The 24,101-nt window shown below is 47.8% G+C and overlaps 1 protein-coding gene across 3 annotated transcripts in view; it reads right to left on the bottom strand.

Annotated features, from left to right (window-relative positions):
• Positions 1–24,101, bottom strand: part of FAM107A (family with sequence similarity 107, member A) — a 53,534-nt gene that overhangs the window by 8,604 nt on the left and 20,829 nt on the right. Inside the window, exon 2 of one of the 3 annotated variants that reach the window (XM_012661553.1) lies at positions 11,230–11,293. In XM_012661553.1, the coding sequence (XP_012517007.1) occupies positions 11,230–11,293 (64 nt within the window). Of the gene's footprint in view, positions 1–1,842; positions 2,300–9,129; positions 9,329–11,229; positions 11,294–24,101 lie in introns of those variants that run through there. The other 2 variants (XM_012661617.1, XM_012661697.1) reach the window with 2 other exon arrangements.

Raw genomic sequence — 24,101 nt, forward strand, 5'->3', positions numbered from 1 at the left:
AGATGAGAAAACCAAGGCTCAGAGAGGCCATGCTACATGTCGCAAGATACACAGAAAGTAAATGGCAAAGCCAGGACCTTTGGACTCTAAACTCAGTGCTCTTTCTACCAGTTCACTGTCTTCCAGGTGCAAAATGTCTTTTAATTGATACAGCAGAATTACATCTTACATCCCTTTTCTCTCTCTGGATACTAAAGAAAGCCCAATGAAGAGGCAGTGTGAGCCCATTTTATGGATGAGAAAATGGAGGCCTGCTAACCCAAGGACTCCCAGCCCATATGCAATATAAACTCCCACTGGGGAGCCCCAGCCTGGCCCCAGCAACTCTGGGCTTAAGCTCTAATCCACAGGCCTGTCTGCCCACAGGCTGGTCTCTGTTTAGGAGAGGAGCAGCCAGTGGCCTCTCTCCTTGGGGCTGTCAGTCAGTCTTCACTCCTTTACCCCCTTCACCCCGCCCTTGTTCCTCATTACTGTTCAAGCTGCTGGGTTCAGAACACACTCAGGACTTTCTTGGTTCAGCATTTAGTGGGGTGGCAGAACAGAGGAGAAGAGAGGCTTTCAAAATAACGACTGGCAAAGGAAAAAGAGGCATTCAGGAAAACTGACAAGCGTGGCCACTGGATTTCCTGACCCTTCCTGCTCTATTCCTCCCCATGGGGAAAGTGCCCATTTGTACTTCACTGGCCAGCAATCAAAGAACAGTGTATCTGGGAGCCACGGGTCTCCCAGCAGCTCCTGGCCAGTGCCAGGAAGCCCCTATCAGAGCTGCTTGTCCATTTGGGTGCAATGACTCACGACAAACGTTCTGAACACTTTGCCTTGGGTCTGCTGTAACTTCCTACTTTGTGCGAAGGCCTGGGTGGGCATTTGGAGTTTTGAATCAGTTCCGTAGCAGAGAGTCCAGGGCTAGAGTGGAGGATCCCTAGCAAGGCTGGTGGACAGTGCTGTGCAGTTGATCAGGAACAAGCATCAGCAGACTAGATGTTCCTGCGGCTCGATGCCAGCCACTTCATCTGGCAGATGCCTCTGTGGGGCTGATCCCAGCAGGCACCTACCACCAACAGAGCTAAGAGAGCCACTCAGGACCCAGGTGCCGGAGCTGCCTTGCAGCCAGAAACCACCTGGGTTTGGTAGCAGTTTCAAAAAATCATACACCCAATCCTGTAGCCCTTGATTTCTGGCCCAATCCCAGACTTTCCTTGGACTGCAAAGTGCTAAAGCCAAATTCTCCAGAAAGGCAGGCGGTTAACATATTAATTAACCTGCACTTGCTATGTGCCATGCACGGTGCTAAGCACCTAGCAGCCATATGGCTTGAAATTCTTACAACCAACTGGGTAGGTGGCAACTATCATTACCCCATTTTCCACAGAGGAAGAAACTGAGGCTCAGAGAGGTCATCTGATTTCCCCAGATCACACAGCCAGGGGATGAAGGAGCTGGAATCTGAGCTGAGCTCTGACACCACAAGCTGTGTTCCCTCGGTTGTGTCACCCTGCGGAGCAGTTATTAAGAGAATGAAAGCCCCCATACTGTGTGATAATTTACTGAGGTGAGGCCATATCATGCATTAATTCAGAGGCATCTGAGGATTTAGAAGAAAAAGATCAAGGAGAATACGGGTGCTCACTTAGCCTCCTACTCTTTTCTGAAACCCAGGCTGCCGGGAGGCATCCTCCGTATCATGTCACAGATGCGGGACACAGCCCAGGTGCCTAAACTCAAAGCGCCCAGCTCCCCGCCAGCCCACTCCAGTGCTTGAAGGCTGCCTTCTCCCCTCCTACCTCTTCCTGAACAGCACCCAGCTCAGCAGCAGGTGAAACAGAATAGAAATGGTCTTACTTCTTGGGCAGAGCCCCTGGGAAGGGAAGTCAGGAGCAGTGCAGCTGGGTTCTTCACTCCACCGGGAAGTCCCAGACTAGCAAGGAGGGCCGCCTCCAAAGGGCGGTTCTTAAACCCCTGGGGATGGGAGGCAGCTGAAATGTGCCAACAAGTGAGACAGGCTTTGCATTCCTGTTTATTCTGGTATCAATAAAAAGGAACTGTTACTATAGTAACGGATATTTCACTTGGTGCACGGCCACTTCCACGATGCGGAACACCATGTCCAAGCCACATGCTTGAGAGGCACAAATAAGTACCTGTTTTGTCAGATTGATGAGGAATAAGAAACATGCCAAGCTTTGTTCAGAACAAGGCGGCTCATGTAAAGGAATTTCCCGTTTCTAACGAGAGGGTCAGGCAAGAGTGGGTTCCGGCCCTTCCCTGATGGAAAGGGAAGCCAGGCTTCCTGCCGCAGTGACGAATTCTGCGGGAGAAATGGCTCTTGGAGTGTGCGGGGTGGGGTGTAAAGGGAGGGGAGCTAGTCAGCGTCTGGTCAGCTCTTGGTCATCCACCAATGGGTCGAAAACGCCACACGCGCTATTTATGTGATACCCTGAACTTCGTCCGAACCTCCCAGAGGAGACAACAGGACATGGCACAGGAGAGAGGAGTGCGGACGCTGACATGTCTGGGCTCCAGCAGGCTCCTGTGCTGGCCCTGGCTCTGGCACCAGCCCCTTGGCAGCCACCCAGTGTCTCTGAGCCTTGGTTTCTGTGTGTGTCAAAGGTGGAGCATAGCAGGGTGCTTGGGAGGTGACACGGGCGACCTGACCTTAGGGAGAGCCTATAGTCAGCACTCGGCAAATATGACTGTTCCCCTGACTGTTCCCAAGGAGAGAACTGGACTTTACGTGACCTGAGGGCAGGGCCCCAGCATGCAGCACTGTGCCTGGCAGACTCTGTGTCCCATAAATAGTAGCTCACTGAATAAACGTGCAAATGTAAAAATAAAGACTGTGGGTAGATTTCTAAGGCCAACCTGGGTGCTTGCAGGTAATGGAGGCATTCTCCTAACTTCAGAACCAGCTTCCACTTGACAAGCTAGAAGCATTTTCTAGCTTTTAGTATCATCCTAGTCCTCCGATGAGGAAGCTGGGGTCTACAGGGGGCCTTCACCCCAACTTGACTTTCTCAGAGTCTTGGCTGGCTGGAGGGCAGCGAAGCCCAGGACACATATCAAATGTGAAAAGAGTCATCAAAAGTGCAACCTCGTGTCCTCTTTGGCTTTCATTATTTATTCATTTAACAAGCATTTATTGAGTACCTACTGTGTTCCTAGCACTGTTCCAAGTGAATGACACAGAAAATATCTCTGTCCTCGGGGAACCTACCTTTGAGGGGGGACTCAGACAGTACATGGGGAGACACACAGGAAACCATCAGCCAGTGACAAGTGCTGTGATGAAAGCAAGAGGGGGAGAGGGGAAAGGGACGGACTGCGAGCTTAGCAAGGGCAGACGCTGTTGGGTGGGGAGGGTAGGGACGTGGACTCACGAGGAGTCAGCTGTGTGAAGACGGTACTCGTGTGAAGAGCGTTCAGGGAGTGGGAACAGCCAGTGGAAGGGCCCAGTGTGTGACGGATAAGGCCAGCGTGGCTGCAGTGCTGGGTGTGAGGGACGTGGGAGACGGATCTGGAGCAGGGAGGGGGCAGGTCAGGGATGTCCAGGAACCTTGGCCAAGCTGACCATTCTGGAGCCACTTGAACTTAGAGGGTCTTAAATTTTCAGGTATAAAATAATTTTCTGGAAACCATGTGTGGTCCTTTTTGTTTCTTTTCAAATTCTGCTTCTCTTGAGGTCCTTGAATGGTAACCATGCCCACCCCGCAGCTTCCCACCCTGCTGTGCCTGCCCGAACTTCACTAAACTCTCGTGGCAGAAGAGGACAACTAGATTCTCATCAAACCACTCTTTGCTGCCCCAGTTCCTTCCCACACCGCATCCTGCTCTACGAAGGAGCATTTTTGGCATTTCCCAGGGTCTACAGTAGCTTATCTGAACCAGTCCCGGTGCCGTCTGACAGTTGGGGGAATAAGATCTGGGGCAGGGGGACTTCTGCTTGCTCCCAGAGAAGACAGCAGCCCAGCGTCCAGCGCACCCCAGAGGAACGTGCAGGTGAGAGCCAGGGAGAGTTGGGCAGGAGTCCTCCAGCATTGGGTGCCATTTCCCCAGGCAGCTGGGATTCAAGTCACTGTACTTCTTCCCCTAAAACTCTTCTCACAGTCCAACTTGTGTACAAGCCCATCAGACCTCCAGCCTGAGGGCAGGGACCTCACCTCATCCTCCTTAGTATTCTTGTCCCAGTACCAAAATGCCCAAGAACTATTGTTGACCCCCAGACACCAAACATAATACATTGATCTCCCTGAACTTGTTACGGCGCCATCTTGCTGTGTATCTGTGTGCGTAACTGTATGTGAGATCCACAGTCAACGGCCACCGTGACTCAGCCACACCCATCAATAAGAGAGCATGCTACGCTCCATGATGGCATGCAGCCAATAAACGTGACTATTTATTGACCTGAAAAAGATGTTCCCTACGTATTTAACAAAAAACCAAACTGCAATGTCATATGTAGTATGATTCTTTTTTTCCTAAGATAAAAAAGTTAGTATATACAGAGAGAATCATTCGGAGGCATATACACTAATCTGTTAGCAGAGGTCAGTTCTAGATCAATGCATCTCAAACATCATTGCTAGACATTTGAAATGAGTGTCAATAATGGAATTACTGGAACACACTCTTGGATTGCTCTGTCAGAACCTTTGAGGGAGGGGCCTAGGAATCTGGATTTTTAATGTGCTACCCTGGGAATTCATCTATATTAAAGACTTAGAGAACTACTGTTCTGTGGTGTAAAATTACAGGCTCTTCTCCTCTGTCATTCTATTTCTGTAATGTTTGTAACTTTAAAACCAAAACCAAGCGTATATTGCTTTTGTTATCAGAAAAAAGCTCTGAAGATTAAAAATATGAGAAAGAGCAACCTTTTCCAACTGACTACAGCTAGTTAGGAATCACATCTGGTTCAGTTACGGGAAAACAGAGGCCCTCTGAGTGACCGAGCCTTTCGGGAATGTACTCCAGGTAAGGGCAGAATTCAAGCCGCAGCTGCTGCTTGCTGCTTCCTCTGCGTGGCTTTCCCTGGAGGTCTTCCCATTCTTCCAAAAGGAGGGACTCTGGAATGCCAGGAGCCTGGGGTTTGGAGTTCTTGCTCAGCCCTGCGGTGGGCTGGAGCACTGAAGGGGGGATCCCGAGGCTGAGCACACCCCTCCCACCCTCCTGTCCCTTTGAGATCTGATTTCTTGGGAGCCAGAGGAGCCAAAAGGAAGGAGGGCAGCGAAGTCCCAGGGAGGCGGCCCCGAGCGGGAGCTGGGGAATTTTCCTGTGCCTATACTGGGCTATGCTGCAGTGTGCAGAAACTAAAGCCCCCAAACTGGCTTTCTTTTCATTTTTGCCCCCTGTCTCCAAGCCAGTGGGTGCCTGGAGCAGCTTATCTGGGCCCACAAACATCAGACAAGAAGTTTCCATGGCAACTCAAAACTTCCTCCTCGGCCCTGTGTTCAGTCTAAATCTCCAAGGCCCCTTTTCAAGGCCTCAATGAGGTTCCTGAGAAGCCACCCACAAAATGGACCCAGGATCAAACCATGCCTTCTCATCCCCAGACATGCTCTGCTGAAAGGGCTTAGGGGAGAAGAAGCTGTATTGGCAGAAAAAAACTTGTCATGGGATCCGTGGAGAGATTATAAAAGGAATGAGAGTCGCCTTTACAACAAGTTTGAACCGGGAAGAATTTCCCCCGTGGAGGGATTTCAAGCGTGAAAACAGAAAAGTGTGAGGGGGTGGGGAAGAACTGAGAGTCTTGTTTCAGAAAGCTGGCTCTCCACTCAGCTGCAATTAGGCATGCTTAATTTGGTCTCTTAGCTGCAGAAGGACCCTGGGGCGCCCCCTACCCACAAGCACATTTTAATTTCCTTGTAGCCAGACAACAGGGACAGTGCATCTAGGGATGGGGAGTGGATATGAGTGTGTGGGTTAAAGCTGGGCAAACCATAGCTTGTCAAGCCAAGCAAACTTCCATAATTCCTGGCAGTGTGGTTGCAGATATAGCAAATAAAAATGCTGCACAACCAGTTAAATTAGAATTTCAGATAAACAATGAATAATTTTTGAGTATAAGTGCATTCCATGCAGTATTTGGAACACACTTACACTAAAATACTATTTGTTGTTTATCTGAGATTCAAATTTACCTGAGAACCCTGTAGTTTATCTGGCAACCCTACCTGGCAGAGGCAGAGATGGAAGCTGTGGCTGCCCCTCCGGCTCCAGAGGAGAAATATATTTGCTGGTGTCCATAGGCATCTGGGGAGGTGCCCGTTTGTCCGTCCTGCAGAGAGATGCTTTCCTCCCCACCAGGAACCTGGCCTGAGCTCCAGGTAGGATGCAAGTAACACACCTCAGGTGGACTTTTGCTACAGGGCTGTGTAGCTTTCCAGGCATGGCCCAGCACGAGTTATTCCACAGGGATGAGCCTTCGGCCCAGAAATTAAGAGCATGGGCTCTAGCATCAACCCAGGTCCCAATCCTAGCTCCACTGCTGGACAGCTAGGTGATCTTTGACTCCCTGTTTCCTCATCTCTAAAATGGGGCACATGTGCTTTTGAGAAACAAAGCAGATGGGGTACAGAAAGCCCTTTACACAGTGCCTGCCACAGAGTCAGGGCTCCACAAGTGCTGGTTATTATCTGGATAATTTAAGAGCATTAAAGATTTTCATCCAAGTGGAAAAAGCAGAGTTAAAGACTACAGTCAGTACAATCTCAACAGTGTAAAACAAACACACACACAACCTGTATGTAGCAGACGCTGGAAGGAGACATTTCCAAATGTCACCAGTGGCTGCTTGTGGGTTGTGCGATTATGAGCTAAGCTTCCCTCTTTATTCTCAATTTCCCCAAACATCTATTGTGAACATGTATCACTTTAATATTAAGACATTATTTTGAAATAACCTGGGATGAACATTTCTCTAAAAGTGTTACAATACTTGGTGCATGACTGTGGGGCTGCTGTAATGACAATGGCCATCTCGGGTTTTATTCTAGACTCTCCTCTGCGAGGCTTTCCAAGCAGTGCACGCCCCTTCACCACACCACCGCGGTGGCCTCTACTCCCATCCTCACTTCTTGCTTTCTGTGTGAGACAGCCAGAAAAGTGCTTCCAGAGGCACACGGCCCTGGTTCGAATCTCACCCCTCCCTGACGAGCTGTGTGACCTTGGAGAAGTCATTTTACCTTCTGAGCCCAGTTTCCTCGTTTCCAGTAGAAGTTAACATTACTTACCTCCCTGAGAGGAAGGACATACCTGTTTTATCAATACATCCCTATGCCTTGCAGAGAGCAGAGGGCATAATAGAGGTCAATAAATATTAGCTGAGTGAATAAATGAACGAACAGAGTTGATGAGATGAGGTGTACAGCATTTGGCAGAGAGACGGCAATAACCAGCGACTAACAATCATTTGCCATTATTATCACTATTCTAAGGTGTGCAGACTTTGGCATAGATGGACCTAAGTCCGAATGTGTTTTCTGTCTCTTTGTGGGGTAGAAAACCTTTCTGAGCATCCGTGGGCAAGTTGCTCAAGCCCTCTGAGCCTCAGCCTCTCTTCTAGTAAATGGAGATGACAATTAGCAGTGTCCCTGTAGAGTCGTGACGAGAGAGTGAGCCACCACACAGTGCCTAGCATACAGTCAAGCGCTTCCCCAATGAAGCACTCGGAACCCTTCCTTCCCTTCCTGGCCTGTGGCACAGGTATGGGGCAAGCATGTGGTACCTAAACGGCTCTGATGTGTCTGCTATTCGGGACAGGTTGAAAGCTAAAGAGTGAGGTTCATAGCTGCGGCGCCAGCATAGGGGGAACGCAAGGTCTTCCGATTAGGGTCACCCCCTCCGCAGCTTTGTGAGCAGATAAGAACTGGGTGGGGGACACTTAGATTGCTTTGTGGGGAAGTCGCCAGAGCTGGGATTTGAAATCAGATTCATCTGATTATAGAGCCCCTCCCTTTCTGTCTGCCTATCTCAGCCACACTTGAGACCCTCCCTTAGGAAGGCGCCACCAGTCCTGAAGTTTGGGCCAGTTCTTACTTTCGGACTTAGAGAACCGTTCCAATCAATGTTCCAGTGTTCTCACCGCAGTCACTGGGCGGCGGGATCTCCGCGGGAGGCGCCAGCCTAAGTTGGGAGGGCAATCAGTTTCCGCGGGGTCAGGGGACCCGCGCAGCCGGTTCGACTCGCGCTTTTGGCTCCAGGGGTCTGCCGGCAGGACTACGGGCGGGCGGGCTTGCTCCTCGCCCAAGAAGAGGGTAGCTGGCCCGTGAGCCCAAGTCCCTTGACGCATTGTAATCGCGAACCCCCCACTGGCAAGGACCCACGCACCAAGCTGCTTATCACCTCCAAACACCTCTCTCCAAGCACAGAGTCCGGAAGGAAACAGCCCAAACGCTTACAGAGGGCATTCTTTTTCATTTTTCTACACGCCCGTGTTTTCCAAATTACTTGGAAACTGATCGTATACTACGTTTACTTCATTTTTCTAAATAAAAAATCCTCTTGTTGTCCTGAGTAGAAAGGTAATACGTGCTCACTGCAAACAAGCACATCAAAAGACGTAAGAGAAAAACACACCTGTCATCCAACCCCCATCCTCAAAAGATAAAACCACCGTGTTTCCTTGCACATCGCTGCATGCACCCACAGAAAGCGGTTCCTCTCCTGCCTGTAACTTGCTCCCCGCTTTGTGTCACGCCCCATTGCACACCAGAAGTCCTTCACCAGCCCGATGCCGGTCTGTGCCTCTTCCCGCCCCCCTGCCTGCTGCTCCTCGGGTCGCGCGGTGTCTGCTGTCGCGGCCCACACCTCCCGCCCCCAGACGCCTTCGCTGAGTCTCTGCAGAAATGCAACCTCGCAGGACTTCTGAAGTTAAGAAACTGAATGTGTTCTCCGGCATAGGCAGAAAGCAATATACGTAAGAAAAGAGGAAAGAGGGAAGGAAAAAAGGAACGAAAGGAGACAGGGGAAAAAAACTAATTTGAAAGGCTAATGGAAAGGGAGGAAAGCAGAGCTACGCAGGACAGAGGCGCCACGGCGGGCGGGCCGGGGGCTGGCGCAGTGCACCCAGCGCCCTCCTCGCGACTCCCCGCGGGGACGGTGGGGCCGGGGGGCGTTGCCCCCACTTACCCGACCTGAGCAGCACGGCCCGGTACAGCCCGGTGGCCTCTGCGGGCCCCCGCGCCCACTCGCCCAGCCTCTGCGCCATGCGCCCGCGCGCCCGACTGCGGAGCCGGCACTGCGCGGCCAGAGCGCGGCGGGGCGGGGGCCGAGCCCGAGCGCCTCCGCGACTGTGACGCCGGTCCGCGGCCCGAACCCCGCCGCGGCTCGGGTTACCGCGCGGCGGGAGGGGCCGGCCGGAGACGTCGCCGGGGGAAGGGGGGCCGGGGCGAGGCCGGGAGGTATCTGCGCCCAGGTAGCAGGCAGGGCGCGAGTGAGCTCTGGCGGGAGGACGCCCGGCCCGGGGCTCCGGGGCCAAGGCGGGAACAGTGTGTCCTGACTTGCAGCCTCCAGCTCCCGCCTACTCTTCTCCATTCTGTGGCCCTTGGCCTCGCTGAATGCTACCAGCAGACATGGGATTCTGAAGTGTCATACCTGGGATCAGATCCCAGCGCCACCAACTAATAGCTGTGTGACCCCACAACCTAGTTACCTGATCTCCAAGAAACTGTTTCCTCATCTGGAAAATGGGGATAACCAGAGTACGTCTGTCGCAGGGTTGTGAGGTTAACCGGATAGCTCTATCTCTCATCTGTCTGTTATACATCTCGCTTAGAACAACGGCTGGCACAGAACCAACACTACACAATATATCAGTATATACCGGATAGACTGGTACTTTATAAAAAAAGTGTCCCAAGCATCCTGGAGCGGGTGGCACTGAGAGGCAGGGGGCTTTGCTGGGGGAAGAAGGTTGAGGGGGGAGGCCTGTGGGATCCACCGGATTGACTTCCTGGCTTTGTGGAGTGCCTTTAACAGTCAGTTGGGAGAACCAATCAAAAGAGTCTAAAGGTGAGAGGGGCAAAGTCAACCTGGTGGTTTTGGAAGATATAAGAAGCTGACAATTTTGATTATCTATTTTGTGTCTGGTGCTGTGCTAAGTTTCTTCTAAAACAAAAACTGTTTATTGCATGCTTCATGTCTTGTTTAGTTTAATCTTCATAACCTTATGAAGTAGGATCTATTAGCATTCCCATTTCGCAGATTAGAGAAAACCCGAGGCTCAGAGAGGTTAAGCAACTTCTCTGAAGTCACACAGGGTGGAGCTGGGAAATGAGCTCAGGTGGCCTGACTTTCAGACATGGGCCACTCTGCCCTACTGCCTCTTTACCTCCTTTTATCTCATTTACTCTTCACACCAGCCCTGAAACATAAGTAAGCATCACCTCCAGTTTAGAGGTGAGGTAATTTAGACTTAGGGAGGTGAAGTGGTTTGGTCATGCTTGCACAGCCAAATCCAACCCAGGTCTCAGCCCGCAAAACTTGTGCCCCTGAAATCTAGAGATCTCTGGAGCTGTCCAGGGTACTGGATTGTCTCTGTTCAAGGCTGTGCCTGGGGGGACCAGGGAATCTTGAGCTGCTGTTGGGGTCTCAGCCACACAGCACCACCTCCCTCTGCCTCTGTGTCATCTCCTAGGCCAGCTGCTGGTCAAGCCCTCTTTGGCTGACTGCCCAGGCCCAGTTTTGCTCTGACTCAGATCCTTGTACTTCTCTGCTCCTCAGACACCATCCAGTGTCCCAGGGATCCACCTGACACACCTCAGGCACCACCCAGGGTCCCAAGGTGACACTTGATCTCTGGGGGCCTAACTGATTGGCCAGACTGATCACATCTCTTGTCAACAACCAGCCATCACGAGTGCCAGGCACGATGCCAGAACTTTGCCATTCACTATCTCATATCTTTTCTTCAGAGGATGAAATTATACCCAATTTACAGTTCATCTCAATCCACTCAATAGCCCTTTGATCGAGCTATGGTTATGCCCCTTTTAGGGATGAGGAAAATAGGGCTCAAGTGACTTGCCCAAGATCACATAACTAGTTAGTAGTGGAGCTGGAATTTGAACCCAGAGGGAGCCGAAACTTTTGCGGCAAGGGGGAAACCAAATCAGCCATTGAGCAAAGCGGGATTCAGGAAAACTGTGGCTAAGGGATGGGCTTTAGTGGAGCATGCGGAAAGGATTAACTCTGGTTGCACCTGAAGAATTCTCCGCCGGTCTGACTCACCTGAGTCGTTTAGCTTCTGCTTCTCATTTTCACTATGAAATCGGGCCCGAGGAGAGTATTCTTTCTGTAAACAGAAAGAAAGCAGGTGGAGGTGAGGATCCTCTGTTCCCTGGCAGGGGGAGGGGTGATGGGCTATTCATAATATCCCTGAGTCTTTTGGCCACAGGAAGGTCTGGCCAGGGCCAAAGTCCTCTCCAGAGAAAAAAGTTGCTATAGTCCTTGGAACGCGTGGTTTGGCGCGGGGGATTATGAGACTCATGCTGTTTTTTAAAAAATTGGCTTTATTTTTTAGAACAGTTTTAGATTTAGAGAAGAATTAAGAAGATAGTACATACAGTTCCCTTATACCCCACACCCAGTTTCCCTGTTATTAACACCTTACATGTATGAGGCTGTACATGTATGTAGTATCATACATTTGTCATAATTAATGAACAAATATTGATACATTATTACTCACTAAAGGCCATACTTTATTCACATTCCCTTAGTTTTTACCTAATGTCCTTTTTGTGTTTCAGGATGCCATCCAGAATGCATCACATTGACTTGTCTCGTCCTCGTAGGCTCCCCTGGGCTGTGACAGTTTCTCAGACTTTCTTTGCTTTTGATGATGTTCACAGTTTTGAAGAGTCCTGAGATCCATGTTCTTTTACGTGAGCGCGTGCCCGTGCTGTTCCTTCTACCTGGACTGCTCTCTGCCCACCTTCCTGGCAAGCCCCTCATTCCTCAAGGGCCATTCAGAAGGCTTCAGGGCTTGGTCCTCTCGGTCAGTTCTTGGACATTTTCTCTTCTCCCTCTATGCTCTCAGGCCTTTAAAAATAGCTGTAAGCCAACGTTCCCCAAATGTATATTTTCCATCCAGACTTTGCTTCTGAGCTTTTACCTTGTCCAATTGGCTACCTGACATCTCCACTTGAAAGTCTAGTAGGCACCAGAAACTCACCATGGCCCAAACAGAACTCTTGACCACCCCGGCCCTCAACCTGTTCCTTCCCCGTCTCCCTAATCTCTGCAAGTGGCTCCCCTCTTACAGTGTTGCTCAGGCCAGGAGCCTGGGTGTTTGCCTTGCCCTGTTTTTCAGCAACCTCACAGTCCTCAGATCACCGAGGCATGGTGAATTCTCCTCCTGGTGGATCTCTGGCGCCTGTCCACTTCCTCCCTGCCCCCAGCCTGGGTAGCACCACCACATGTGTGGTACCCACAGTGGCTTGCTCTCCTTCCAGCTGTTCTCCACACACACTCCAGAGTGAGCTTTTAATATGTAACTCAGACCCTGACTCTCCCCGACTCCAAACCTTCAGTGCCTTCCCTGTGCACTGGGAATCAAGCCCACGTGCCTTCCCCTGGCCTACGAGGCCTCTGCAATCTGGCCCCTCCCTGCCAGCTTCTCACATCCCATCTACTTCTTCCTTCCAACGTTTAAGGCCTTGGGATGCCTCAGTGAACACAACAGAGGGCCCTGTCCTTGCGGCGCTCACGTTCTCAGTGGGGGAGATAGACGAGGAGAGGGAGTCAGAGGAGTAGATATTGTGATAGAAGGTGCATACGAGGGGGACAAAGGAGGAGTAGAGGAGGGGGAGGGCGTGGCTCATGGGAAGTGGGGACACTACGTGGTGATGAATAGATCTCATTGAGGAGGTGAGAGGTGAGCACAAACTTGAAGGAAGCAGGGAGTTAGCCGAACAGATGTCATGGGGGAGAGTGTTAGAGCAAATTCCTGAGGCTGGGGTGAGCCAGGCAGGTTCAGGGAACAGCAGGGAGGCCAGGGTGGCTGGAGTGCTGGGAACACAGGGGCAGTCAAATGAGGGAAGGTCAGGGAGGAAATGGGGGCCAGGTCCCCTTGCACCCCACACCAAGAACTACTTGGGTTCCCTGAAAGCCCTGCTTTCTCTCACCTCCCAGCTGTCGTGGGGATGGTTCCCTTTACCCAGGACACTCCCCCAACTCTGCCTGGCTCACTCCTTCTCATCCTTTAGGTCTTGGAGGAAATGCCACCTCCTCGGGAGGTCCCCCTTGGACATGTGCTCCCACAGCACCCCCGACTCCCCTATATTAATATTCCCTGCCGAGTTATGATCGTTTCAGCCCTGTTTCCCCCACCCTATGCTCAGCTGGACACGGGGATTGGGCCATGTTCGCAGCTGTCTCCCCAGGGCCTACCCCAGAGCTGGGCTCAGAGTACGTGTCTAAGAAAGACTTATTGAAAGAATGAATGAATAACTGAATGAGTGAATGCACCCACATGAGGAGCTCTAGGCTGTCTGGTGAAAGGGCGTCATTCCCCAGGGAGTAAGCCAGGGCCAGAACACGGGAGGCTCCACCCAGTGCGGCCCAGGGATTATCCAGGGTGGGCAGAAGGGCCTGGGGCCCTGGCGTTTCCCCTGGTGACTCCCGTTTTGAGTTCTACCACCAAGGAGGACATAGAAAAGGGAGGGAGGTTGGAGTTTGGCCAAATCTCTTGTGTGTGTGGTGTGTGTGTGTGTGTGTGTGTGGTGTGTGTGTGTTTAAACAAAAGGATTAAGAGGACAAGTAACCTCATCTGTGGAAGAGAATTCCAGGACTTAGAAAAGGGACCTACTCCAGGGGGTTCAAAGGGGATCCGAGCTGCTTCTCACATCTCCCCACACAGACCTGAGAAGTGGGGCTGGGTCCCAAGGGCATCATTAACATTACAAAGCCAGGATCTCACAAGGAGCAGCTCCCAGACTTGGAGTTCAAAGAAATATCCCTTGCACGCCTGCCAACCCCCTTTGCATGAAAGCCTTGTTGGAAAATAAGGCCAACCTGTGTCCGATACAGCCTCAGTGACCGGGTGGAGGCCTCTCTCCCCGCGATGACTGTGGTTTAGTGAGCGAGAGACTCCACCTGGGTCTTTGCTGACGTATTGCTGACGACCGAGGGTCTTTTCCAAGGACTGTGCTGAGAAATACAGCCAATTCTCATTTGTTCACACTGTTTAGCAACTGGGAGATGCTGGCTTCCTTATGATTTTGGTTAGTGAAAGTTAGCACACACAATTTCCAGAGGAAATACTGTTGTATAACGTGCAATATACCCAAATATGGCTGAACACAACTCAATCTTGGTCGAAGCTGAAGATATCTGCATTTCTCTAGTCCTTCCTGTGGCCTCCACTTACCTCTTTTTTGTGCCCTGATTGAGTCCCCTAGAGGCAATTTTAAAGTGTCAGGGAGACCATGGACCCAACCCACATCCACCAGAGTCTTCCTTGCACACCAGCCAACTTTCAAGGGACTTGCTTTATTTTTAAACATTTAAAAATTGAGGTGTAGCACAAGTACACTGAAGTGTGCAGCTCAGTGGAGTTTTACATGCGTTCACCTACTTAACCTCCTCCCAAATCAAGATAGGAAACATTCCCTGCATCCTAAAAGGTTCACTGTGCCCCTCCCCAGCCAATACCCACCTCTCCCAGGGTGAGCGCTATTCTGGCCTCCATCACCATAGATGCATTTCTCTTGTTCGGGAACTTCACATAAACGGGATAATCACATTTACTCATTTGGGTCTAGCTTCATCACCCAGCCATGTGTTTGAGATGCATCTTTGTTGTTGCCTATAGCAGGAGTTCACTCCTCTTTATTGCTCAATTAAGTATTCCATTTGTGGCTATATCACAGTTTTGTTATACATCCTCCTGCGAATGGACACTTGGGTGGTTTCCACTTTGGGGCCACCATGAATAAAGCTGCTTGCATATCCTTCTGTGAGTTTTTGGGTAAACATGGGTGCTTGTATCTGGGGCAGATGCCCAGTAGTAGAATTGCTGGGTTGTAAGGTAGGTGAATGTTTAGCTATAGTAGATATTGCCAACAGTGACTTGTCAATTTATATGTTGTGCTTTTGACACCTTCACAACGTAGATTTTTTTGGACACATCGAGGGCACTTCTATGCACAATGCTTTGAATTGGCAGAGAGAAGGGAGATATTGTATCTTACACACAGACAGGTTTGAATTCTGAACTTGGATGAGGTGAGAGTAGGACCTTGGGATATTTGTCCTTGAAACCTGGAGTGATGTCTCTAGGTGTCTTTATTTACCACGCCCCGCCACCCCCGGCCCCCACCATTAGACTGTAAAGACCATGAGAACAGGGACTATGACTTATTCAGGGAGTGTCTTCAATGCCTAGCACAGTTCTTGGCATATAAGTGCTTAGTAAACAAAAATTAACCTAATAATTGTAGCAAACAGTTATTGAGCACATCCCAGTGCTGAACACTTTGATCAGAACTTACTGATATGGTCTCATTTACGCCTTATAATAGTCCTTTGAGGTCAGGGAAGAGCGAGGTCCCTGTTTTACAAATGAGGAAGGAAGCTGAGGCCTTGGACAGGTTAAGATACACAGCTGGTAGGTGGCAGGTTTGTAAGTGGACTCCAGGCAGTCTGATTCAGGAGGCTCCATGTGTGTGTGTGTGTGTGTGTGTGTGTGTGTGTGTGTGTGTGTGTGCGCGCGCGGCGCGCGCATGCGTGTGAGATGGCAAGAGCCTGCACCCCATCTTACAGAGGAGGAAACCAAGGCTCAGAGAAGGCAAGGAACCCTTCGCCATGGAGTTAGCTGGGTCAGCCCCCCAACCAAGCTAATTTTCAAAGGTTGAATATTTTAAACGCAGAGCCCTGGCTGCCCCCCACCTCCGTTACCCTCCAGCGAGTCCACAGCTCCTGGGTGTCACAAGGCCCAGCCTGAGTCTCTCCCTCAGCACCTCACTGTCACAAAGCCACCCTGTTTTGTGAGGCGACACCTGCCACCTCACTCTCTTGCATCCCTGGGGATGGAGAGAATCGGACCTGGTAATTCTTTTCTAAAGTGCTGGGCGCACTTTGGAGCAGGTGCCAAACCCTGGGACTTGTTCCTTGCCAGGGGTCCACTTACACCACACTGGCATTGAGTTCTCAGCCCAGGTGCAAGAATGAGGGCACTGTCTTCCTGCAAAGGAAGCCTCCACAATTCTGGTCTCCAGGGTCCTCTCACTCCACCAGTCATTCAGCCCCTCAGCCCGTGGGGGCCCAGAAAACTGCACTCCTGGAACTCAAGCTGAGGCACTGGGTGAGAGCCACCCACCCCGCCCAGGAGACACAGGGGCAGTCTTCCTCTCCACACTTGGACTTGGTGGGTGGGCTGTTTTAGTCCCCTTAAAAGCTTGCAAAATGGTTCACCCAGGCAGTATATAAATCCACTGCTGTTTTAAACAGTTGGAACAACCCAGTTGCATATTGATTTTTAAAAGTAATGTTTCTCCTCACTGTCCCAGCTGTGCCCTAATCTCACTCCCTTCCCAGAGTCACAGCTGTTTTTAATGCTGTGTGTGTGTGTTTTGGTTGTTTTTCTGCAGCTTACTTTTTAAACTCTGTGTCTTGGAGATATTTCTATGCCAGTGCATGTAGCTCTACCTGACTTTCCTGATGTACTTCAGTGTATAAAATAGTGTGATGCCCTATAGTTTTAATTTTTAAAACCATTCCCCTTTCATTGGATATTTAGGTTATTTCCAATTTTTCACTATTGCAAATAATTCTTCTCCACACACCCTTGTGCTTGCCTCTCTGCCCACACGTGTGAGCATTTCTCTAGGGCACTGTGAAGTGAAGTGCTAGACCGAGAAGTACACATATTTTAAATTTTAGCACGTGCTGACGAATTTGCCTCCAAATGCCTATACCATTTTTCATACCTGCTGTCAGTGTCTGCTGTTACGGGATTGTCTACACCCTCACTGACATTGGGTGTTATGAATCTAAGTTTGTGTCCTGGAAACTAATTTATGGTGTTAGAAGTTAGGATAGTGGTTACCCTTGTGGGGGGCCATAGTGGATGGGAAGGGGCAGGAGGGGGCTTTTGGGGTTCTGTTGATGTTCTGTTTCTGGATCTGAGTGGTGGTTACATAGGTATTTTTTTTTTTTTTTTACATAGGTATTTTTTTCAGTTTCTCAAAATTTATTAAGTGGTGTACTTAAGATAGTGCAATTTTTGATATGTAAGTTATTAAAAAAAAAGTCCAAACTCCCCCACCCTTGCAATCTAATGGGTGGCAAAACAGCATCCCATGATTGTTTGATTTTGGAGACTGAGGCTTCTTTTGTTGACACATTGACCTTTGGGATTCCTTCTTCTGGAATGTTTTACTTCTGGGTCTGGTGGAAGTGCTTTGATTGACAGAGGAAACCCCCTTTCAGAAAGGGGGAAGGAGATTTGACTAGTCCCAATGATCCAGTATATGCTCTCTAATCCTCATGACAACCGTTCAGGGTAGGTTCCATTCACCCCATTTTACAGACAAGGAAGTGAGGGCTCAGAGCAGACCTGCCCAAGGTCAAAAAAATTGACTGCAGAGTCCTACCCTCCTGTAGCAACAGCTGCTCATGTGACAGGCTTTGGGCTAACCATGCAACAGGCATGATCTTAACTAACCTCTGCAACTAGCCCAGTGAGGTAGCTATAGCGTCATCCCATTTTACAGATGAGAACACTGAGATCTAGAAAGGTTAAGTAACTTGCTCAGATCACCCAGTCGGTAAGGGGTGGAACAGGGTTTGAGCCCAAGTCTACCTGGATCTAAGGCTGGGACAGGGCAGTGCTAGCCAAGGGAATGTTCTGTGATGATGGAAGTGTCTATACTTGTCTGACAACATAGTAGCCACCAGCCACATGTGTCTTAGTACTTGAAACGTGGCTAGTGCCACTGAGGAACTGAGATTTTAGTCTTATTTAATTTAATTAATTAAAATAGACCATATTGAATGGTTCATCTCTACGGAGTCAGGTCAGGAGGCGGGAGGCTGCAGGGCACAGGCACAGATGACAAGGCAGCCTGCAGGTAGGAAGCCATCCCGCCCAGCACAAGGGACCCACTGAAGGACCTTACAGGTCCTGACAAAGCCTTCGCAGGTCTTGTTTTAGGCACCAGACCATGCCCTGTGGAAAGAGTAAGGTTTTGCAATCAGATGTGGCCTTAACAAACCTTATAACCTACGACTCAGTTTCCTCATGTATAAAGTAAGTATCCAAATGGGGCTGGTTTTAAGATTAAATGAGGGAATACACAATGTCTGGTGCACAGTTGGTGCTCAATAAGCTATTTAATAACCACATCGTTATTACCACAATTGTTATTATTGATCATAGGCTCACTTTTAAACTTTTAGATTAAGTTTTTTTATTACATAAGGGTAAAGCATACTCATGGTGATAATTTAAACAATACAGATGGGTGTAAAGTGTAACCTAAAAATGTCCAAATACTTCAACCCCACATCCCTCTCCCAGATTAACCCACCGTAGGTAGTTTCTCATGCATCTACCCAGGAATTGTCTCTGCTTCTATAAACATTTAGAATGATTCTGAGCTACCCTTTTGAAAAGTGCAAATGGGATCACACTAAATGCACTAGTCAACACAGGGGTGGGGGAATTTTCATGTTGGAAGGCCGCACTAATTTAGCTGTAATCAAACAAGGCCACATTCAAGAAACTTCAATCAGACATACTTAAAAATGTACATTATTTTGTAACAGTCTAACTACTATATACTTAATTTCAAAAAATGAAAACTATTTGTTAATTTTAAAGTTAACTAACTTTTTAATGACTTTGTTGTGTCTGCTTTTTGTTGGAAAGCATTTGAATATTTGGTTGCAGCACGGTTTCAGTAGATCTTCTATATAGGTATCGGTCATTTGTGACCTTAAGAACATCTTGATTTGGGTTAGGTAGGAGAATGTAGATTCCCAGCAATAAGTGGTTGAAAAGCAAGAAAGCATTTTTTGGGCATGTTGCCGAAGGTGTGGGTCCTCTACTGCATTTTTCCATATTCCAATTGGATCTTTCTTAGCATCAAACAATGATTTTAAAATGTCATCTACTGAGAGCTCAATCAATTCCATCTGTAGTTCTTTAGGTGCTTTGGTGATATTAACTAGGTGAGGCTGAAATGCTAATTTGAGTGTGATGTCATGATTCTCAAAGTCAGTGAACTTTTCATTGTATTCTCCAATTAATGGGTCTGTAACAGCTGCGTATTCTTCAAATGATTCACATATATCATCCTGCTCATCAATGACCTTTGCTAAGTGGGGAAAATGTTCATCCTAAATTTCCTTTTGAAGAAGAATTGTTTTGAAAAAAGATAGCTTTTTTTGAAATGCTCGGATTGTTTGCCACATGTCATGTATAGACTTAGTTTTACCTTGCAAAGAGATATTCAAGTCGTTTTGATTTGACATGATATCACACAGAAATGCTACATTCCCATAGAAGTCTTCTTTCAATAATTCACATTGTTCATTCATAAAATTTCATAAAATTTAACTATCTATTCTTGCAAAGATAAAATTTTGGCTAACACCTGTCCCTGCAATAGCCAATGTACTTCAGAATGATTCGGGAAATCCATACTGCATACCTCGTCATTCAGCTTTAGCTTGTTATGAAACTGATGATGCCATATTGCATTTGCATGGATATAGTTAACAATACTTATAACTTGTAGCAAAGTGTCACTTCAAATAATAGCTTTAGCACAGAGATTTTGCTGTTGCAAGATGCAATGAAAAGAAGTGAGAGCATCTTCATCTGTTAATACTTTTTTAATCTGTGCAGTAAATCCTTCATGTTTTCTTGTTATGGAAGGTGCGCCATCTATGTATACATTCACTAAACTTACCAAATTCAGTCCAACTTCATGACATTTATCTTGAAAGTTGTTGAAGATATCTATTCCCCACGTTCTGTTCGCGAGAGTGCCCAAAGTGAGTAACTCTTCGTAGCAAAGAAAATCTTCTGTTATGACTCATATGAAGTATAAAACCTGTGCCAAGTCAGTAGTATCAGTTGATTCATCCAAAGTGATAGAATAATGCATATTTTCCTTTTGAAGTATCGCATGAAGTTGTTCTGTTAAGTTGAAGGCTCATTCATGCTGCCGATCAGTTATGGTTCTCCTTGAAAGAGGCAGTTGTTTGTACTTTGAAACGTTATCAGGGTCTAAGCATCCTACAACTTCGACAATGCATTTTTTTGCAATTCATACATCATTGAATGGCTTCCCTTTTTTCCAGGATATATAAGCTACTTTATCAGTTGCTTCAGTGGCATTATTTCCAGGTCTTACTGCTGCTTGAAAGAATTGTCTTTGCTTTTGCTTTTCATCTTTTAATTTCTGCAATACAACCTTTTGTGCCTTTCCCCCTAATTCAAAATATTAATATTTGTGGTCCTTATGAGTGTTATAATGCTGATGGGTATTGAATTTCTTTGATGTTGATATCGCAGTATCACAAATCAAACAAATCATCTTATCTTTAGCAGAAACGAGATAATATTGCAATTCCCAATCCTCATTAAAAAATCTGTTTTCTTCCTTTAGTGTTCTCTTGGTCTTTGACATGATGGGCTGTTAAGCAGACAGAATTAAAAAACACTGTCGAGCTGTGCAACTATTCACAAACTCCACTTCAACCAGAAAGCCAGTGCATCATTGTCAAAAGCTGATTACAGACAGCCGTACTTGATCCCTACAAACTCTTGCCAACCAGCCTCATGCAGTGGTGGTGCCATTCAGGCGGGGGATGTTAGGACCAAATCATGAGTGTAGCAGCCTTCAGTGTAGCCCTCATGGCTTGCTAATGTTCTCATTATGAGAGTCAATCTGGGAGGATTATTTTGTTGAAACTTATTGTATTCTTTGATATTTTAAATATGTTTATTTTAAAAATAAAAATATAAAAGACGAAGAAAAATGTATTAATAAAAATAAAAGGATTTGTTCTATAAAATTTGGATTCAGTCAAAAGGCCACACTTGAGGACCTAGAAGGCCACATGTGGCCTTAAGGCTGCCGGTTCTGCACCTCGATCTACACCTTGCTCTGTCACTTCATGACACATCAAGGGCATGTTCCCGCACTCGCACGTTGAGATTCACCACATCACGTTACTCTTCACACAATGTCTCGTGGTAAAGGTCATTCGTAACTTATTTTGCGGGTCCTTGGTGATGGGCATTTAGGTTGTTACCATTTATTTTGCTGTTAGAAACAGTGTTTCAATGAATACCTCACACACACCGGCAAGTGCACCCACCCAGAGGGAAAATTCTTACAGGTGGAATTCCTGGGTCAACAGTTGGGGTATTTTTAACCATGCTAGATCTTGGTATATGTGCAATCTCATTTTAAGCCTCTCAGGAGCTTTGGGCTGTAAAGGAATATTCCGGTAAGTGTTTCTGAAAAGATTCCTCAAGTCACGCTAATAATCACTCCTGGAATGTATTTTCTGGGTGGGTTTGGAATTTTGGAGAAAACAGATTTCTTGTCTTTAAGCAGATCTGGTTTCTGAAGTCTCCGTGGTGTAGGGTTGGGGATGGAGCCAGGAGAGGGGACTTGGTGAGGGGGCATCTGGAGTCAAGGAACCGGATCCCCACTAATCTCATCTCTGCTCTCCTGCAGGAAGCAGAGCCTTGAGAGCTTATGAAGTAGCACACCAGGGGAGCTGCTGAGCCGGGGTTCAGGGCAGGGAAGGGGGAAGAGAGGAGACACCCGGCGGCACCCTGCCAGTGACTGGACAAGGGCCGTTCTCAGCAGGTGAAATCCACACAGCCCACAGACGTAAGGGAAGATGCTTGGCCTCCCAGAAACCGAAGAAAATGCACACTCCAGCCACAATGGAGTATTATCTTTCATCTATCAGATTGGCAAAAATTAAAACACAGTGCTACGCAGTGCTGGAGAGGGTGCGGGGGATGGGCGCCGTGGTGCACTCCTGGAGGGGATGCGGCCACCCTGCAGGCAGGCGTGGGATCAAGAGCCCTGGAACTGTGCATTCTGGTGTCTGTGCTAGTCCAGTTCTAGGAATTTGTTTTAAGGAAATAATTGAATATATACACACAGACGCATGGTCAAGGATGTGCATTAATCGGCATTGTTCATGATAACAGAAAGATTGGCAATAAGGTAAATGTTCAGGGCTGGGGGATTGGTTGAATAAACTGTATTATTTCTACAGAATGTAACAGTCTGTGGCTAAAATGGATGTTGTAGACCTATGTTTACTAACGTGGAAAATGTCCACTCACTACGTATGACAATCAAGTGAAGAAAAAAACAGGTTACAGAATTGCTTATATATTTTATTATATGTGTAGTGTTACACTATATATTTAGTGTTACATATCTAGGCATCTATTTAAGTGTACATACAATGTTACTGATATCAATTATAGATGCATGTTTTTGTATGTAGATAGGTGTACGTATGTGTGTCCATACATATGTATATTATGTGAATTTAGGTGGAAAATATTGAGAACGATATGAATCAAAATGTCCTCAGTGATTATACTCAAGCGATGGGAAATTTTATATATTCATTCATTTTTGTAGTTTTCTACATTTCTTGAGGTTTTTTTGTTTTTTTTTTTTTTTACAATGAACGAGCTCATATTACTTTTATAATCAGAAAAATACTTTGTTAGTATTAGTTCAGGAAACAAAGGAAGTTGTTAACTCTGCCTCAACTGTATTAACCAGTCTAAATGCGATTAATTCCCCACAGCAAGACCGTCCCCAGTTCTTGTGCACATTAGAAGTCCCCTCTGATCCCAGGCCTGTCTTTAATTATGATAATAATGAGAAGTAGGATGTTTATTTATTGAACACCTACTATGTGCCAGGCATCAGCTGAGTACTTTTTGCGCATTTTTTTGTTGGATCCTCACCATGACCTGAGAAGTAGGTACTGTCACGTCTTTGGGTTTCCTAGAAGGGACTTTGTGCAAGTGACTTATTGAAGGAGAGTGCTCATGGAAAATCTGTAAAAGACTAAGGGAGGGAAGCAGGATGGAGCAGGAGAAGAAGTTAAGCAGAGATGTGGGTTCAGCTGAAGTCTAGCCTCAGCTGGGTCCCATGGGAAGTCTGGGGTACAAATAGTACTGTGGCATTGTCCCACCTTGAGGGAAAAGGACTGGGCTTGTACACCTCTATATTGGTTGGTCACTGGCTATGGGATAGTGGGATGGGGTAACCCAGGAGATGGGCTGAGCCCCCCAGATATCTCTGGGTGAGGCACCTCCCATCAGCTACAGGCAACTGCTTAGGCAGGGTGCAGCTGTGAGCAATCAGCACTCACAGTACCCAGGGGATGGGTGTGCTGGACCAGTAAGAGGGATCTGAGTAAAGCACCAACCTCCTACAAATTATATTAGCACCCCCATTTTACAGATGGAGGAACTATGGCTCAGAGAGGTTAAGTGACCTGCCCAAGGTTACCCAACTAGTAAAAACTGGATTTTGAGCTTGTGTCTGAAGCCCATGCTCCAAGCCCTGAAGCTAGATTGCTTGTAATTTCACAGAAGGGAAGGAGGTTGAGGCTGTGGGTGGAGACCCTCTTGATATCCCCTGCCCCACCAAGTGCCCCTCAACCTGCTCTCTCGTGTCACATTAGTATCTCACCCGATAAGCAGTTTTGACCTGGGCTTTTGAAGACGGGAGTGACAAAAAGCCTTTGTGTTTCTGCAAAGGTCCCTGAAGGTTGTACTGTTGGTGGAGCTGGTTGCTAGGAGACATTTCTCAAGAAATGTTCCTTTGGAAAATGAGCTCAGGCTCTGCCCACAGCTCAACTTTATTATACCTGGAAGAGTGACATCCCAACAGGTGTTCCCTCCAAGGTATTTATGGTAGATCAAATTCCTTCTCCAACTGGTTCTTCCAGGCCCCAGCTCAGAGTCTGTCTGGGGCTGATAACACTTTCTGTGCCATACACACTCAGAATCCTGGAGAGAAAGGGCCTTTTGAGGTGATCTGCATTCCCTCCTCATTATATACATGGGAAGCTGAGGGACAGAGCATGGA

Source organism: Propithecus coquereli, unplaced genomic scaffold (assembly GCF_000956105.1).
Source record: "Propithecus coquereli isolate 6110/MARCELLA unplaced genomic scaffold, Pcoq_1.0 Scaffold1, whole genome shotgun sequence".
NCBI lineage: Eukaryota > Metazoa > Chordata > Mammalia > Primates > Indriidae > Propithecus > Propithecus coquereli.